The 18,708-nt window shown below is 39.6% G+C and overlaps 2 protein-coding genes across 4 annotated transcripts; one reads left to right on the top strand and one right to left on the bottom strand.

Moving 5' to 3' along the window:
- Positions 1 to 581: 581 nt before the first annotated feature.
- On the bottom strand, positions 582 to 2,832 carry fancf (FA complementation group F). The gene has a single exon (XM_026311081.2). It carries the CDS (start codon positions 2,479 to 2,481, stop codon positions 1,471 to 1,473), a length of 1,011 nt encoding a protein of 336 aa, XP_026166866.1. The 5' UTR covers positions 2,482 to 2,832; the 3' UTR covers positions 582 to 1,470.
- On the top strand, positions 2,822 to 17,812 carry gas2a (growth arrest-specific 2a). 3 transcript variants are annotated; one of them, XM_026311080.2, is made up of 8 exons: positions 2,822 to 3,582; positions 6,917 to 7,078; positions 9,280 to 9,410; positions 12,150 to 12,291; positions 13,519 to 13,582; positions 13,726 to 14,008; positions 14,128 to 14,235; positions 16,986 to 17,812. In XM_026311080.2, exons 2-8 carry the CDS (start codon positions 6,934 to 6,936, stop codon positions 17,193 to 17,195), a joined length of 1,083 nt encoding a protein of 360 aa, XP_026166865.1. In that variant the 5' UTR covers positions 2,822 to 3,582; positions 6,917 to 6,933; the 3' UTR covers positions 17,196 to 17,812. The 3 variants fall into 3 exon arrangements, with proteins under 3 accessions (XP_026166865.1, XP_026166864.1, XP_033181140.1); XM_026311079.2 differs by having other exon boundaries at positions 12,147 to 12,291; XM_033325249.1 differs by lacking the exon at positions 2,822 to 3,582 and having other exon boundaries at positions 6,892 to 7,078; positions 12,147 to 12,291.
- Positions 17,813 to 18,708: the final 896 nt, after the last annotated feature.

Here is an 18,708-nt window from a genome sequence, read left to right as displayed (position 1 = left end):
AAAAGAAATCTTCCAGTGTTCAGACCTCAAGACTCAATGATAATGTGCTGCTTGACAGCAGAGGTTGAAACTTCTTGTTAATTTGCTTAATAAAACTCAAATAAAGCTGCACTAAATTATTTTTTCCCCACATTACTGAATACCTGATTCACACTAGCATAATGAAATTCCAAATGAAATGGATCTGTATGTATTAATAATATAGGAGCAGGTGAGATCCCTTCCATCACTGTTGATTTTCATCCAGCCTGATGCATATGTTTCTCATTGGCTGGAAATAAATTGGTTGTGTACATGCTGCCCTGTACTCAGTGACCCTTGTCTGTCTGTATGTGAATTGCTTTCACGGTGTGTTAAACGAACCTTGGACATGTTGGTGTTTCCCACCAGGCAGTGGCTGAGGCTCTAATCCGCTGTCTGCCAGCGTTATGTCAGATACCAGCTATTGTGGACTGTTTGATTGAAGACACTTGAAGACTAATTGATCCCTCGCCACAGAGGTGATCTGACACACGGGTGAGTTCTGGGATGTGTGAATTGGCAGTCGTGTCACGTGAACCAATCACAATGCTCAGATTCTGACCGGGTGCAGCTTTGTGTTGAAGAGGTGATACCGACAGATGGTGTGTGAGAAGCGGAACATGATTTTAGGTGTGTATGGTTAGAAAAGAGCAAATTAGATTACACAGTGCTTTTGCTTCCTTATGGCCATTTTAAAGCCTGTTTTCCTTTCAAACATTTTATTAGACTCATTTCTCTTCACAGGTCTGCACACACTGAAAAAAAAAAAAGGTTGCATAGGTATAATTATTTGGTACTAAGGTGGAATTTATGATGCTAAATGAAGCTTTAAATCACCAGAGACCAATTTATAGTGTAAACTGTTTATGGCCTGACAATTACTTGCAATTGAATTCAGTCAGGTCATGTGCTGCTGCTGATTATGAGGGAGGCTGCCATCTGTCCAAAACCCTGCAAACTGTGAAATTTAACAAACACAACTGTATTAACTAAAAGAAAATCAATGACTTTTGAGTATCACAAGGCATATGACTGAAATGTCACAAAAGTAATTATACTGTGAGGATCCAGATTGTAGGTTGTATTTTCAGGCTTCCAGATCCACAACTGTGAGTATGTTTTTTTTTTTATTGTTTTCGAATCAGTAAATTTATCCAGTCTGCTATGTTCATGTGGTAATCTGCACACAATTGTACTTCGCATGTTGAAAAATGTCACATAAAGAATGAAGAATTTAAATGGAACACAAAGAGTAAATAACACCATGAGTGCTTTTCATGTGTATTTTGCATGAAAAAAAACATAGACTGTCAGGTTAGGCCATACCATTTAAGGTATTAATACTGAGCTTGATTAGTGTCAAACATTAAAAGGGTTAATTAGCCAGGTCTGGTAAATCTATGTAAACTGACATATGCATTTGGCCACTGGTTATCTCTGGAGTGACAGTCAGTTCAATGCTGACAGGAGGTCTCCCCACACACTCAGACCTCTGACATCAAAGTCTCCATCAGAAATCTTCAAATCATTCAGCTCTTTCTCCGTATTCTCCTTCACAGAGGGACAGGCCTTAAACAGCAGCAGAAAGTGCTCAGTCAGTTTCGGGAAAGACACTGTGGGGTTTGTGCTGGATTGAACCCATGTCCTGTCATTTATGCTGTACTCCATGTCAGAGGCCCACTTTTTCAGCAGACCATAGTATGCATCTCTAAATTTCAGGTGTTCTCTGGCCAGGTCCATAAGGATTGTATCAGACAGGACAGAACACATGTGCTGCAGCATGCTGTGTTTTTTCTGCAGCCAGTCCAAAAGAAAATCCTGTGCAGCAGTTTCAGAGTTTTTTGGTGTCAGCAGAGCTGCAGCGATGAGCAGACAGAAATGCTCTTCTGCTCCGGCACATCCCTGGAGAACCGACTCTAAAAAGTGTTCTGTCCGACAGGGTTCACTGCCTTGGGCCAGCAGAGCACCCAGCCTCTCCCTCAGCATCGCCCCCTGCACCTCCGCATCAGCACCGTCTGTCAGAGGACCCAGGACTTTACACGCAGATTTGCAATGAATGATGCGACTGCATAGGCCCGTAACATCCTCAAACCCCTCATCATTGGTGTTTACGGGACTCGGCGTGTCAAAGAGGATCTTCATGATCGAGCTGGGCAGCTCAGGATTGTTCAACAGCCCAACGAGCAACAGGTGCTGGCACCGAGAGAGGTCCGAGAACGACACTTCTGAGTGTCGTGGGAGGGCAGCTCGCAGGCTTTGATTTGTGAGCTGCAGCTGCTTCTCCATGATGTCCCTTACCGCGGGGTTATCTTGAAAACGGGAGAAAACGTGTTCGCAGTATCGAGCCCACCGAAACGCCCTGCACAGGGTTTGTTTATCCCACTGGACCACCACGCCGCTCTGCGCAGCCACGGCCAGCAGCTCCACCGTGCTCCTCAAGTTTTTCAGCACCGCCTCCATGTGGCGCTCTCTGCGTTCAGAGTCCAGCCTCACGGACACCCACACTTGAGGACAGTCACAAACTAAACACTCGCCGCCGAAGAAACGTGTTTGAACCTCGGGTTAGCTACAAGGCTAGCAGAAAAACTGTAACTAATGATAGACAGGACTTCCGGTGTCGCGTTTAAGAACAAAATCCTTTTTAAATAGACGCGACTTTAAGTAACAACTAAGATTACAAACGAATGTGAATATGACACATTTATCGAGCAATGTTTAGTTGAAATACGCACGGTTTTTGCTGTTAGGTAACACTATTTATCTTTAGCTTTTCCATTTTGTTTTTGTCGTCTTAGTGCCGCTTTTACCACTGCGCATGCGTCCTTGAATAAGAAAGTTCCACTTTCCAAAATAAAAGCCAACATGTAACTTTCTTCCACAACTGGCAGAATTGAAGCGACATTGAGGACACGGATAATAGATTTTTTTAAAAACATTTATTTTCTGTCTGTTTTATTTCACATGCATTATTTGTATTGTATAGTCAAGATCAGGGTAAAAAGCCATTTCACTTGTAATTCAGTAAAATGAGAAATGCGTAATTTATGTACACTATTTCTGACTGGTTCTTCGTGGTTATCACGAATTACTTATCCAGTTTTTGCAACTACAAAACGGTGGAATTTAAATATAATACAGCCAATATGAATGTAGACAGCAGATACGCACACTGGGAGAAAAAAGAAATGCATTAAACCAAAGTGTGTCAAAGTATTGAATTTCTAGAGCTGACCTGTTGAATCCAGTCCAGAAATGTCACATGGAAGCAACACAAATGTGGAGAGGAGGGAGGCACTGCCAACGGGATCAAACTCCCCTCCCATCATCATCATCATCATCAGCAGCAGCAGCAGCGTGCTGTGAGTATAAATGTGTGTGAGTGCGACTGTGTGTATCCTTCTGCAAATGCGCAGTGAGAAAAACCTTCCCGGTCCACACTGGCTCAGTGTTTTGGAGTCTAACCTGTCGGTAGGTGCACCGCTGTGAAAAGCATGAAAAGCGTGAGCCAGCAACTCAGAGCGAGTGAAAGGAAGGTGCGCACCAACGAGCTGAACCCCCAGGGTGAGCACAGATAAGTCTTCTTTTTTTTTAAATTTAGGAATCATATTTTCAGTGCTTTCCTCTTGACAATCTACATATTCCATTTTAGGTTAACTTGTAGGCTATTTTAGAGCCCCTTGAATTTCTCACCAGAGGCTTATGCAGAATGTCAACTTCTGTAGCTTATTTAGAAGTTGGGGCTTAATTAGGTCTTAAGATGTTTATTCCTGTTATTTTATTTATCTAAAAATGGATTCAAGAGCTCTTTTCTTACCCAGAATCTCAGTCTGTCAGTAGTTTCATTGGTTTTAATTAGCAGGAGCTCAGCTGGCTTTCAGTCATAACTCATCAGGCGCTCTCCCTTGATCCTGTTTCCAGAGTGGCTGTTTTTATTTGAGTTGTAAAGGCAGAGACGGCATTAAGATCTTACTGCCACTGCAAATTAAATGTTTTGCTGGGTGTGTTAAGAGTAACACAATCCAAAATCAAATGACTGCATTAAAATCAGACATAACAAAATATGTATATACCACATGAATGTCTATCTACAGCCTATTGACCACCTGTCTGTCTAAAAGGCCGTTCGTTCTGTTTACAACACAGGGCTAGTAGATTTTAAAATGACTGAATCTGACAGAATCTTATTTCAGTGAACAACCATGTCTGAAGATGTATCAATGTGTGATATAATATTATGGATGTATGAACAACTTTTGTGCCTCAGGCTTATTGACAGTTTTGTATCTGTTTGGGAACACACAGGAAAGTATTTTGCTTTTGTTCACATTTTCTCATGAGTCTTTGTACTTTAGTGATCACCTCTGCTGATACAATCAGATACCAGTCTCAACACACAGTGCTTATCTGAAGTAGAAACATGCTGAGTTCCCTTGTGTTAATTGACAAATCAGCCTGTAGATCACTGTTAGAGGAGAAAAGGCATAAAGACAACTGGTTAGGAGCACAGAGCCACTCTTGTTTTTTTAATTGGTGTGATTCAGCAGTTGAAATTCCCATCCATATGCCTTTCCTGGAGCAATCTGCAGCCAACTGTGGCATGTTATGAAGTCATGGGGCCTCTCAGTCTGAGAAAATATATATTTGGGCATTCAGAATCTGATTTTAAGAATAATAAATGTTGCAGATGCAACATGTTATGTAGCTACATAAAGTCTATCAGAGGGATGGTGTTCTTATTGGCTTTGAAGTGATTAGGCTACAATGTGGTGAGAGGAACCAGGTAGTTTTTTTTGTTTTGTTTTTTTTCCCCCAAGACTATAGTATATCCTGGGAAAATGTGATGGAAACCAAGAAGGATGTTTATCCAAAGTCAAATTAGGAAAAATAAAGCTGAGTAAGTGCACCAGAAAAGTGCATATATAAAATATATATTAACCAATAGAAAATTACATCTTTAACAAACTGGAAAGCAGAAGTACACTACCAGTCAAAAGCTTGGGCACACTTTTTCATTCAATCCAATGGTACCTTTGTATTTTGTTGCTTTTTTTTAAATTTAGTTCAAGAAGTAAGAAAGTTTTCTCAACCCTTTAGGGAATCCTTCAGTTTATCTGAGGACAATCAAAATTACAACTTTTGGACAGAAATGACTTTTACGGGACAGTGATGATACTTGAAATAATAATTTAAAAAAAAGACAGCACCCATACCTATGTTTTTATTTACACATCCTGCCAGCGAATGGGCTTTTGTGAATGGGTCTCAAACTGTGCAACCTGAGAAGTTCTCCCAGCAGCCTTGTTCTTTCAACCTGGACTGTAGTGAACACAGGAATGTAGCACCTGTGTGTGTGTGTGTGTGTGAGTGCTGTGTTTGCAACGGGAAGCACGTCTTCGGGGATATAAGATGACCTTGGTTGGTCATCAGTGTCCTGATGTCCAGTGTTGCACATTAGTGTGACTTGGTTACAGCCAACTCCAGAGGGACCTTGAGATGTTACACAGCTTTAAAGGTCAGATTCCTCACATTGTTACACTCGCTCAATATTCAGACAAAATTTTCAGCCATCACACATGATGAAGCTTTGCTTCCTTGTTTGAATAGCTTGCCTTGAAATTTGCATCAAATGTCCAGCTGCTATTTGCCTATAATGTGGAATGTCTGTGTAAGACTTTTCTGCTTGTCTAGGCTGGAGGTAACATATGAAAGTTTACATATAATACAGAATGGCAATGTCATCTGTGTTACGTAGGTTAACTTTCTAAAATAACCACATTTAAATGAATTCTAAAAAACATCTGCCTGTCTTATTCTATTTATTTCATTTCATTTCTTAATATAAAGTAGTTTGATTACAATAGTCTTTGGAGTAAAGTAAGACAAGTAAAATTGAAAAGTCTTCAGTATCTTATGATGCCACCATCTTTATGCTCTTAGGTCATGTCCTCTCTGTCTGCATCATATTCTTTCCATGTCGGTGTGTGTTTTGGAGACATGGTAACTGCAGCACTTGTACTTTTAAGCTGTGAATATTATCTGCAGAGCTGTTGATGTGTGTTATTGTTCTGTCTAGGGCTTACATCTGGTGCCCATTTGTTTTGTCAATTACTCACTCTTCTCAGCAACAAATCGAGTCACACCGGATTAAAGATTTTCACATTAAAGCGCATACAGTGAGCACTTGGCATACTCTGCCACACTACTGGGGGGAAAAAACGGAGAACTGTTTTAAGTCATTGACCTCACATTATCAGCAGTAAGTAGCTGTAAATTTTTCTTCTAATATTGATGTCAATTGGAGTCTCTCCATCAGTCCATAGTGTAAGTCATGCTGCTGACTGGCCCATATTGATTTAGACTATATGATAGACTGTATCAAAGATGGCAGGGTCATTTGAAGGAGCTCTTTGTTTAGTGTTTGTTGAATAAAAGTCCTACTGTATGACTCTGGCTTGTATAAAAGTGCCTCTTGTCCAACAAAGAGGCCAGACAGTAACTGTGCTGTGTTGTCCATGAGAAAGTCTCATGTCATCAGGTGAACTGTAAACCACACCAGGGTTTGGCCGGGATGACAAAAGCACTCAGATCTCTCTTGTGTTCATTTGTATTTGTATTCATGCTCATCTAATTCTTTATGGGAATAATGAGCCTGAATGTCAGCTGTTATTGAAGAACACTTGTGTGTGTGTGTGTGTGTGTGTGTGTGTGTGTGTGTGTGTGTATATAGCCTCTTATACTTGTACACTGGTTATAATGCAATACATGTAAGCAGAAATTTACATGGCGTTGTCAAAGGCACAGGCCCTTTACACTGTCAATATAGATTTAAGACAACTCACGCTGAAGGTTTCGTAACAGCTTTTATGGATTTTCTCTTCATCTTTTTCTCCCTCAGGCTGTCAGTAGGGAATCATGTGCAGCTTCCTGAGCCCTAAACAGCCCAGTGGACCCGGCCTTGCAGACATGCAGCAGTATCACCAATGGCTGTCCAGTCGACATGAAGCCAGCCTGCTGCCCATGAAGGAGGACTTGGCACTGTGGCTAACTAATATTCTCGGTAGGCAACGCTAGCACATAAAACCAGCACCAACATTACTATACTTTCATGGACAGGACAGCATCAGGGTTATATGGCAGTTTAAGAGACGTATTTTATATAACAGTGCCCAGTTGGCCGCACTTAGCAAATTTACACAGCCAAAACTGGTCTATACATCTTGTTGAAATCTATACTTTAATCCATTAGTATTTGTTAAAGTCATACACAGTCAAATTCTTTCAGTAACATGAATATCAAATAGTGCTATTTAATAGCTTTTTGGCTATATTGCCATATGGCAGCAAAGCCTTGCTAACAAGCTGACAAGGACAGTGGTTTATTCAAACTGTCCACAAATGGCTTGGCTTTCCTTGCTTTTTAACATTCATTGCACAGGTATTGCTAATGTAAGGGGACTGGAATTACTCTGAATCTCATTATAAACTATTTTAAAGTCAACCAGAACCAGTTTTCATACAGTCCACATACACTCCCATAGATTTACTGTAATTGAATAATGAGAGTCATTAGCGGCTCTTGAATAATGCACAGGCAGTGGTGGAGAATGAGCAGCATAGGGAGCATTAACAGAAGCTTTGTGCAAGGTTGCTATTGCATCATAAATCACTCTGTGTAGTGTACTTCTTCAGCAGTGTAGTCACAAAACAAATGCACAAAGCACTTTGAATTTACTGACTTTAGTTACACAAATCAACTTTTGGGAATCTTTTAAGAAAGTTGACTGAAGTGGTTTATTTGTTTCTTTATGTCATTTTAAGAAGTATGGTAAAAACATTTATTTAATAGTGGCACGATGGAACAGTGGTTAGCTCTGTTGTCGTACAATGAGCCAGTCACCAACCAAACCAAGACAAAAATGTCCCTGTTAACGAAACACCAATTTTTAGTGAAGCAAAACATTAAGCAGTTGTCTAATAACCAACTGTTTATCATCTTTTTAAGAATTCTTTAAGAGGCTTAAAGAGCAGAGCCAGTCTACTGGAGCTCCTCATTAATTGAAAGTTTTCTTTAAAGATCTATGGCTGCACTTGCTTTAAAATTGTTCCCCAAATAACGGGGAGTTATCAGACATTCTGCAAAATGAACACTGCCCAACAAACATTTTCCAAAGTGAGTGGAAGCCAGTTTAGATCCTGAAACTATCTCCCTTTTTAAAACAATTCCCCATATCTTCCCTGTTATCTCTGGTGCTCTGTGTGTTTGCACTGGAACGAGCTGAGCTAAAAACCTTTATTGCTCTTTTGTGTTGAGGGACCAGGGACATAAAGATTTCAGAAGTGCAAGCATCCATGTGTTACCAGTAAATACACAGTATCAAACCAGTTCAAGTCAGTTTAAGCTGCGTTCTGTATGCTCAGCACCCTGGAATTCAGAGAAAGAAAAAAAAAAGATTAGCAGAGGTCACACATTCAGGTCGGAGGAGCGGCGCGATGTAAGGATGAGTCAATTGAATGAGTGGGAGGAGGATGCTTGGTTATTTTGATGAGTCAAATTGTTGTTGTGAGGTTGAAGCAACTGAGCAGTTAATAAGACTGAGCATTTGACTTTTGATGTCTCTCCGAGCCCTCTGGAAGATATTTTTCTTAAACAGAGATGGGTGACGGAGAGTGTGAGCACAGGCGGGCGACTTCACTGAGTATTTCTCAAGATTTCAATCTCGCTTTTCTGGGCTCAATTACAACATTTGGAACTCATTAAACATTGAACCCCAAGACCCCTCCTCCTATATGAAACAGAACAGGAATAAAAAAAAAAAAAAAAGTCTCCAGTTTTTTTTTCCAGTCACCCCCCTGCCACCACCTCCTATTTCACAATGATCTAACTAAGAAAGAATGGTCCTCTGGAAGTCAGTCAAGTGGACACCACATGTTGATCACCAATCTTTGCAACTGTGTAGGATAATGAGGCGCTCCCATGGCGCCTTTTCATGCAAAGTTGTCATTGTCATCCTGCAGTGTTGTTACCAGAAGATTCCCTCAAATAATGTTGTAATATTTTGACTTTGACTTGACGTCTGCAGACCTGCAGTAGCCAAGCTCAATCAGCCAAGCAGTTCCTGAGAGTCAACAACACTGCATCCGATTCAACTGGGAGAATATATTTCATTTCCTTGTAGTGTAAATAATTTTTAAATGAGCACTGTCATGACAAATTTATGGTGCTGGATTCTCTGTTTTCTTTGTGTGTCCCTTGGTCAGGTCTGGAAATCACCGCTGAGAGTTTCATGGATCGCTTAGACAATGGCTTCCTGTTGTGCCAGCTGGCTGAGACACTACAAGAGAAGTTCAGGCGAAGTAATGGAGACGTGCCAGCCCTTGGCAACGGCAAGGTACAGAGAAACCTTACAATTATCGTACTCTGGCATGATAACAGCTTCAGTAAAAACATCCATCTGTATGCCAAATCTTGGCTGAATGTGTTCCTAAACTAACTTTAAGCTCAAATGATTTGACAGAAGATTATTTCTGAGAGGGGAAACACCAGTCAGGCAGTACTGAAAGATTGGGACAGACTGGCTGACAATCATTTTAGTCCTGAGTATTTTAACATCTCTCCTGCTTGATTAGAAATGTAAAATCCAGACACACTCAGTAATACTGAACAAGTTTTGTATAGGTTTATAACTTAAATCCATTGTTTAAGATTTTTCTTTTCGTTCCTTAATTACACGTGTCTGTATAATTTATTGTGACCAGATGGCTTAAAGAAAACAGCTGAAGTGTTATTAACTCTTTGAGTTATACTCTAATATTTCCTCTATCAATAAGAGCTACACACAACGCCTGCCAGCACAAGGAAATGTCAGTGTCCAATATAACCTCTGGATGGTTAAGAATAACAAATTCTTTTATGCAGTGGTTTATAAATTGTAAATAGCATTGCATTAGTTTTCTATGCCATGCGTCAGATCATACTTGTTGATTGGCTTTGTCATCTCAGCTACAACTTTGCAATGAGCAGTGCACAAAGGTGGGATGGGGGATGGGTGCCTGCAGCGCTCAGCGGAGCCAAAAAGAAAAATAGGTTGGAAAAGACACATTAACTCATGGGGCCCCAAATCTCAGGGAGAATTGGCAAGAACTACATTAAATGTTGATTTCTTTTGAGACTCTACTGAGGATTTAATTAAATCTATAAGATTACAAGTTTACCATGTTTATGATTGTCTGTAATTTAAGCCAGACAGACTCTGTAAATATATATATTTTACTCGGTGAGTGCTCCGGAAAACAAACCAGCTGAGGTGCAAATCCTTAGATTATATCAGCTTCAGGACAAAAGAACAAATATTACTGATAGATCAAAGGAAAAATGACATTTGTGTGTCATTCTTTCAAATTCAACATTATACTGGTTCAATAGTAAAAATAAGTTATTGTGAAATATGACCAAATCATTACCAGTGATAATATTAATTACCTTGAATTTATGATTCTACTGTGAATATCTGCCAATATTATAGATAGCTGCAGATGAAGGGGAGCAAAAAAAAAAGACTCTTGCTTACTCTTTAGTGGGAGTTGTTGATGTTTGCACTGAGGCATTACTGCGCTGATGACTGTGGGTCTCCTGATCTCAGTGTGAGTGTAGCAGCACCGATGTGAGGAAATACTTAGTCAGTGACCATGGGCCACAGAGGCGCTACTGAAATAGAAAAGTCTATTATGGAGGCCAGAAAAAGAAAGACGGACTTTAAAGTCATAGTTGTATTATGAAGTTTTGCACTGAGCATTATTTATTGCAGTTTGTGCACATTTTAGCTTCTTACAGCTCAAATTAAGTGGTTTCAGTATAATGAACTATGATAGCCTAAGATTGTCCATGCCTGAAAGCACTGTACCTTAACTTATGAAACCTCAGCTGTTGACAGTTCATATCGAATAACTGTTGGTCATTACACCTTACAGGCTGTTTACTGTTATACTGTTCTTACCACTTTAAAGAGAACTTCAATCTGCCCGCACTATAAATTGATGTGGTGTATATTGTGGGACTAAATGATTCCAGCAGAGAAAAACAATAAATCACACTTTGTAGATGCTGTCTCTTCCATGTCTTCCCACATGTTTACATCAATCAATATCAACTACAGATGAATGAAGATGATATTTCATTCTTGTCATGTTACTGCCATATGCCAAGTTCTATACAATCACCTTGTTAACTGTTTAAATGTATTTCCTGAAATTTAAAGCATCAACTCACTTACTGGCTTATAAAGTTACATAGGAAGATTCTATTTTATTCTATTCTTGGATCAAGTGAAAGAAAATCATGTGCATTTCATACTCGGCACTTTCTTATCCTTATTAGTTCCAATTTCTTTAAACATAATGTCATCCAAAGGTTCTGTATCTTCTGTGCATGATGTGCTACTAAAGGAGCACATCATTCAGCACAACACAACAGAAATAATATCATGCTGAAATGATTTAGATCAAATGACACTGGTATTATTTCACTAGTAATGCAGTAACAACAGAAAGGGTCCTAGAAGAAGAAGAAATAAGGAGAGCCGGGAAAGAAAAGAAAAATACCCACAAAAGCCTACATATTTCCAGCATGAGATCATCGCACCTTTCACATAGCACAGACACACATATCCTGTATAAAACCACAGCAAGGCGCATAAATCTCCCTGAAAGAAAAAAAAAAAAAAAAAACACCATGTGGGGGCTGAAACCCATATGCATGTCATTAGATTGGAAATGATAGAAACCCTGGTAAAGTAGCCCTGGTTTTCTAACCTGACATCTCACATATTGATCTGCATGGAAAAGGCCCTCAGTCCTGAGCTGAAACTGGAGCCTGAGCAGATGGAGAAGAAATCTGTGTAGATAAAGATTGTGTGGCTCTATGTTTTAGAGGGAAACTCAACCGCTCAAGTGGTTGAGTTGGACAAATAACGTGAAAGATGTATTGTCTTTGTCAATCACAAAGTAAAAGCTCATGTTAGTTAGCAATGCAGTACTGTTTATCAATGAAAATTAGAAAATACTCCGTATCTTAAGTTGATTTCTGAGAAGTATAGATGAAGTCATTTACTCATCCCTTTTGTCTGTAGCAGAATGTTCCCTACCGAAGGATACCATGTCGGCAGAGCGCTCCCTCCGGCTCGTTCTTTGCACGAGACAACACAGCTAACTTCCTGGCTTGGTGTCGAGAGGTTGGAGTTGGAGAAACATGTCTGTTTGAGTCAGAAGGTTTAGGTGAGTCTTTTTTTTTTATTTTATTTTTTTTTATTTTCTGTTTCTCCAATTATCACAATGCTAGAAAATCAGAATGTAGAGCAACAGGATACTTCAGCATCCTCATAGTGATAAAACTCTTAATAGCCTTTGTCAGTTCTATCTCCTGTGACTGGCCTGATTGTGCAGGTAGGTAGGGTATCATACAGGTTGGACCGTTTCCCTATTCTCCCCTTTGTGCCTCTGAGGAAAGTTCTGCTTTAGCCCACACAAAGCTCACAATGGCAGCAGTCTGCTTGGAGTGCTGTGATCGGAGCATTTCTACCTGACACAAACACTGTGCTCGTGCAGAAAATGTCAAGAATAAAACAGAAGCACAGAGAGAAAGGTATGAGTTAGTGGGAAAGTAGGCCAACACTATGCAAATGCTTTCCTCCACTTGGAGTAAGGAATTTTAGCTCTCTTTTACTCATTCACACATTATGTTATCTGTGTCTGTCTAATCTGCTGCAGGCATTTGTTGTGTGTTATATTACTGAAACACGTGTGCAGTTAAGAAATGTCTGGACTGAAATATTAGAAGTACAGTATGTGACCCTGCTTCTAACAGAAATAGCTAGACTGTTCAAACATTCTTGTAATTTCTGACTAATGTCTGGTCCATGACTGCTGAGCAATTTAAACTATGCAAATCATTTCTGAAGGCCAAGTTACACACACACACACACCAACATATCGCCCACCAAGCTGAAGTCACATTCAATTGAAGGGGACATGTAATTATGAAAGAAAAGTGTGAAAATATTTTAGAAAACAGTTGACAAATGTTTTCTTTCTTTCTCTTTTTTTCCTTCCTTTCTTTCTCTGGATGGAATTATCAGTTCAGCAGTAGATGTAACAGCACCAGGTTTGCTATCATGCAGTGGATATTCTGTCTATGAAGCATGGTGTGGTGTGTCACATGTATTGCATCTTGTATCCACTTTCACTGTGTGACCATGTACTTGGTGAAACCTAATTATACATCCCAAGTTTGAACAATACTCACTCTGATTGGACAAACTGGATTTCAGAAGACACAAACATTTGAATGCATGTTCATGTTCAGGTTCATGAGCTTTTTTTGTTCTGCATCTTACCATTGTCTTTTCCATCTCAGCCGCTCATCTCATTCGTCTTGTTACAGATACCATACAATATCTATATGCTGTAATTACAAGAGTGCTAACGCTTTATCTCCTCCTGTAGTTCTGCACAAGCAGCCACGAGAAGTGTGCCTCTGTCTCTTAGAGTTGGGACGGATAGCATCACGGTATGGTTTTTCTTCTTTATATTGTCTCGTTGTTTATTTCTGTTAATCTATAATTGTTTCCTCATATATCATTTTGTAAATCCCTAGTCTTAATTCTATACATTCTACACTGAATGTTCTTACTCTTTATTCCCTTGGGTTAGGTACAATGTGGAGCCTCCTGGCCTTATAAAGCTGGAAAAAGAGATTGAACAAGAAGAGAAAGAACCTTTACCTCCACCATCACCTGTATCCCCCGCTCAGCCCCTCCCTCCATCACCGTCTTCATCTCCTGCCCCATCTCCTACTCCATCTCCTGCCCCATCTCCTTCTCCATCTTCATCCCCATCTCCTACACAATCCCCTGCCCCATCCCCCGACCCATCTCCAGCTCCTACCAAAGTCACTTCTAGCAAGAAAAGTACCGGGAAGCTGTTGGATGATGCTGTAAGTCAGTTCACCTCTTTTTTTTTTTTTTTTTTGTTTTTTTTTTTTTTTTTTTACTACATTTACCATCAGAAGGGTAACGTCTGTGTTATCTTTGTCCTTGTGTGTGTGCATTACAGGTGCGAAACATAGCTGATGATCCACCCTGCAGGTGTCAGAATAAATTCTGTGTAGAGAGACAGTCACAGGGTCGTTACCGTGTTGGGGAGAAGGTGCTCTTTATCCGGGTGAGTTTATTATACTGAGGTTTAGATCTAGGGAAGGTTTTGAATGGAGGACCTTAACTCATAATAGAGTATTTTAACACTGTGGTAGAGCTGCTTTTCAAAGTAATAAGTCTGAATCCTTCTTCCATTTCACAGCTTAAAGACCAAGTATGCATCATACTAAAAGTTCATCAAATGTATTGATCTAGCTAATTAATTGGCAACAGTAAGTACTACATACATGTAATCAAATAAAAGAAAGGAAGTAAAGTAAAAGCATAAATATAACAAACCATTTGGGCATTGTTAACAATAAGGTCTCGTAGTGCAGTGAAAACCCCTCTCCATTCATACAATATATGGCAGTGTGTTGATAGTTTGGGATGAAAATCATCCATCGTCTCTGCAGAGCCCATTGTTTGTTGTGATGTGTAATTTTCTGGTAATGGCATCCCAACAACGTCCATCTTCAACCAAACATAATGTGTCTTACTGGCCTAGGAAGGGAAATAACATCCACACATTGCCATATAAATTGTTACCCATGTCATTACGTATCATTATTTAATATAAGCTGTATTACCCAGCACTGGTTGTTGCATTAATTACTTGCATTTTATAATAACACCGACTTTATCAACCCAGAAAATGTTACTCGACTTTCTCTGGCTATTAGAGAAAGATCAACAGAGGCTTACACAATTACATAAGTAGCTTGCTCCCCCTTGGGATCCTGGTTACTCGGCAACCCATAACCAGGATTCACACCTCCTAAGAATGTGATTCATCCCTCTGGTATGTTTAAGATGTGCAGACCTGCAAAAGGGAACTTACTCTTGGATGTCCTCTGCTGTTAGCACATTATATTGCAACTACTGATTTTAAATATGAGCCAAATCAAATCTAATCTAGTTATTTGTAAGGTTTGTGTAAATAAAGCTGTTTAGAAATAATAATAAAGTCAAATACTATAATAATATCAATAATAATAATTTTAAGGTAAGAGTAAATCCTGATAGAATAACATCTGAATTATTAATCATGCCTTTTCAATAACTGAACGGTTCAGTCTTCCTTGTGTTGCTGAGCAACCAAGGACAGATGGTGAAAAGCTCACAGTGCCGCTTCAGTGTAGTCTTTTGTGTAGTGTGTCTATACTACCTTAAATGTCAGTTTTATTAATACATGGCAAAATCACAGATTACTTTTTTTCCCCTTATAACAACCAAAACAAGCATTAAACCTGTATCCCTCTCTCTCTCTCAGATGGCACTTTTCATATCAAAAATTCCTTAGATGGTTTTACCCTCCAGCAGCTGCTTCCACTGAAAAGAATACCGTGAGGCCAGTTACTGTCTGTAGGCGGCTGCAGAGGAAAGACAACAGTGGCATACAGCATGTACTGCATAAGAGTCCACTTCACAAAAATCTGTGTAGCCTGAAAGGTTGACCTTCTCACTTTCTGGAATAAATGAGGTGATTGTAGCTTCAACAAGGGGGCAGAGTAACATTGCAATGTTTGTGTCCCAGCTCAGCCTCGGGCCTCTGCCCTTCTCTGGGCTGCTGAGGGAGGGACTCAGCTCCAGCCAGGGTCTTGTCCCAAAGCAATGTGATTGAAACCTCTCTGCAACACACAGGTCCATTAAATCTATAGTCACAAAGCCTAAAGGCCTGGTTCTGGTGATTGGAAGCTCTGCTCCAGCATTGCCCTCTAGATTGATTCTTTTAAGAGACTTATAAATGTTGCATGTTATGCTGCTGGAGGGCAGGAATGCTCATATCTCTCCAAAATGAGGTGATGGTCTCATGAGGTAGCCTAGACTTTTTACTGAACGACTTATTGTGGCATTTGTCAGACAAATATAACAGAGGCTTTATAATAGTCTTTCTATTTAGTCTTTCATTTGGGAAAGGAGCTTGAGGTGCAATGATGTTTTAATGAGGTAATGTGATGATAAGGCGCCATAGTGAGACAGTTTTATGTACACGGCCTCTGGGGAATGCAAGTGTCTAAGCATCCAACTCGTCTGAGCCTTTCATTTCTTCTTCTCTTTATTATAATGGCCAACGTTACCATGGAAGCCAACCTTGAGAATGTGCCCTGATGTGGCAGGTGGCATCATTTTGAAGCAAGTGTTGAAGATGGACAATGATCAACATTACTGCATACAGCTCATTATTTAGGCAGGGCATATAAATTTAGATTTGATCCCTTTTTTTTTTTAATTTTTAGGATGAAGTGCCAACTGGCTGAATACTTAGCTATGCTACAATCCTATTTAGCTTAATAATGACTGACATTTCCCCTAGCACCATCAGCAGGTTGACATTTTTGTTTCTCAAGTGGAAGTATCTTGTGACACCACCTTGAGATTTGTAATTGCCATTATGGTGCAAATCTTCATGGCCCTCTCAGGATGAACACTGGTGCTTGGATACAGTAGCATGACTGTAAACTCAAAATCTTCATGTCAGTCCAGAACCCAAGCATGAGATGACTCTATCAGTCTTGTTTTTGTCAGTCGTCCATTCAATAAGGCATTAGGCTGGTAGGAGAGGGAGAAAGCTTCCCCCCAGGGACGTCAGAGGCCTCCACATCAATCCACAAGCTGTGACATCAAAGCCATGCTTTAACTGTTCATTCAACTTTAACCTCAATCAGGGAAATGACATTAGACCTATAGGAGGAAGGGCTCTGCACTAACCACTGAAAGCTCTTCTTTGACACAGCAACAGTCAAAGTGACACCATAATCCTATTTCCCTCTACAGATGCTGCACAACAAACACGTGATGGTTCGTGTTGGTGGAGGCTGGGAGACCTTCGAGAGCTACCTCCTGAAACATGACCCCTGTCGAATGCTCCAGATCTCCCGGGTGGAGGGCAAGATATCCCCTGTGAACAGCAAGTCCCCAAACATCAAAGACCTCGGCCCTGACAGCTATCTGGTTGTGGCAGCACACTACCGCAGCAAAAAGTGAAGACAAGAGACTGAAAACTGCCATTAATACAAGGACACAGAGAATGGCCTCTGTCTGTTGTTTCCTCCACACTTAATGGATGTGGTTGTCTAACATATCCTGCTTTTTATGAATGCCGTGGCTATAAATACATCATTTATAGAAAGCTCACTTATCACTTAATAGTGATGCTTGGTTTTTTTCTCTGCCAGAGAGTTCAGACAGTTTGTGATCAAATAAAGCCTGGAAAAAACACTAGTAGGCCCTTACATTTGTGCTTTAGTTTAACAGAACTATCAACAACTTTGAAAAATGTGTTTATCATTACAATATGAGTAAAGTGAATACGAGTGAAGCTGTATATTTTTCTTTTTACTGTCACTAATTTTATTTTAAGCGATGTATCACCTGTAGTTGGTAGAATTTGTTTTTAACATATGTGCTGACAACCATGTCAGTGGTACCTGTCTGTATTTGTATATATTACAAACTAAATGTTTCTCAATGAAATGAAGTAAGTGGTGGTGGTTTTACGAAGCCAGTATTCCTCGGAAACCTGGTATGGATATCTTGATTTGTATGTTTGTGGTTGTAAAAACCAAGCTGACATTTCCCACCTTTGCGATGTGTTTTGTTTTCCCCCCTTTTTTTTTTTTAAAATTTGCAATTGGACTGATTGTTATTCTAAATGTTTTACAACTTACATTGAAATGCCCTTGTGGCTCTAGGCAACAAAGTCGAGCTGCAAATTGAATGTAACTATAAAATAAGAAGTGATAACCTCACACCCTACATGATAATCCACTGTATTGTATTGTTGTAAAAACTGACAAATTTCTCCTGGAAACCATTTTTTCAATTAGGCTAACAATATGCTAATTGTTTACATGTTAAAACATTTTTATTCATTATGGGCATAGCTCCTGTTTTATATGGTTTCTAGAACAAGAACATGGACAATCACCTGTACAAACTAGTATGTAGTTAAATAGAACCTTGGTTATTATTCAGAGGATTTACTTTACCTTTAATTTGGTTCTTCAGTTATGTGTTACTGCCCTCTAGAGGTACTGCAATCTTTGAAATGGAAGGGATCATCCCCTGTTTAAATCCTTACATAGGAGATAAAAAGCACTACATTATCAGTGTATTAATTTGTCCATCCTTTCTCTTAAAACATGAATATGTGGGGTTGTTATCAATGTAACGTGTTATGTAATGTGACCCACAGGCAAATAAGTCCAATTTCTGTCTTTAAATGTAAACTTTCAATAAACTCTTAAAACGTGAGTCTTCCTAACTTCAATTGTCTTTTCATGATATTCTAAACATTACTGGGCAAGTTCCTCTTTCTGTCCTTTATCACAAATTAAGCTTAAAGACAAAACACCAGAAGCGGGACATCATTTAGTCTTTTTCATTCTTGTTTTACATCATTTTAAATATTCAACCTGACACACCTCGATCCTTTTATGAGTAAGCACAAAAGTAAATTTGCCAGCAAAAAATTTTAACTGCCGTATGTTGCTCATTT

Source organism: Mastacembelus armatus, chromosome 6, assembly GCF_900324485.2.
Source record: "Mastacembelus armatus chromosome 6, fMasArm1.2, whole genome shotgun sequence".
NCBI classification, from domain to species: domain Eukaryota; kingdom Metazoa; phylum Chordata; class Actinopteri; order Synbranchiformes; family Mastacembelidae; genus Mastacembelus; species Mastacembelus armatus.
Note: the sequence above shows the minus strand (reverse complement) of the source record. Positions and strands in the feature narration are given on the sequence as shown.

What these genes read in the sequence shown, in the direction of transcription:
- fancf (XM_026311081.2), bottom strand. Translation starts at nt 2,481, where the DNA reads ATGGAGGCGGTGCTGAAAAACTTGAGGAGCACGGTGGAGCTGCTGGCC.
- gas2a (XM_026311079.2), top strand. Translation starts at nt 6,934, where the DNA reads ATGTGCAGCTTCCTGAGCCCTAAACAGCCCAGTGGACCCGGCCTTGCA. An exon ending in CAGCCCTTGGCAACGGCAAG is followed by an intron (nt 9,411 to 12,146) that starts GTACAGAGAAAC and finishes TTTTGTCTGTAG; the next exon opens with CAGAATGTTCCCTACCGAAG. An exon ending in GGAAGCTGTTGGATGATGCT is followed by an intron (nt 14,009 to 14,127) that starts GTAAGTCAGTTC and finishes TGTGCATTACAG; the next exon opens with GTGCGAAACATAGCTGATGA.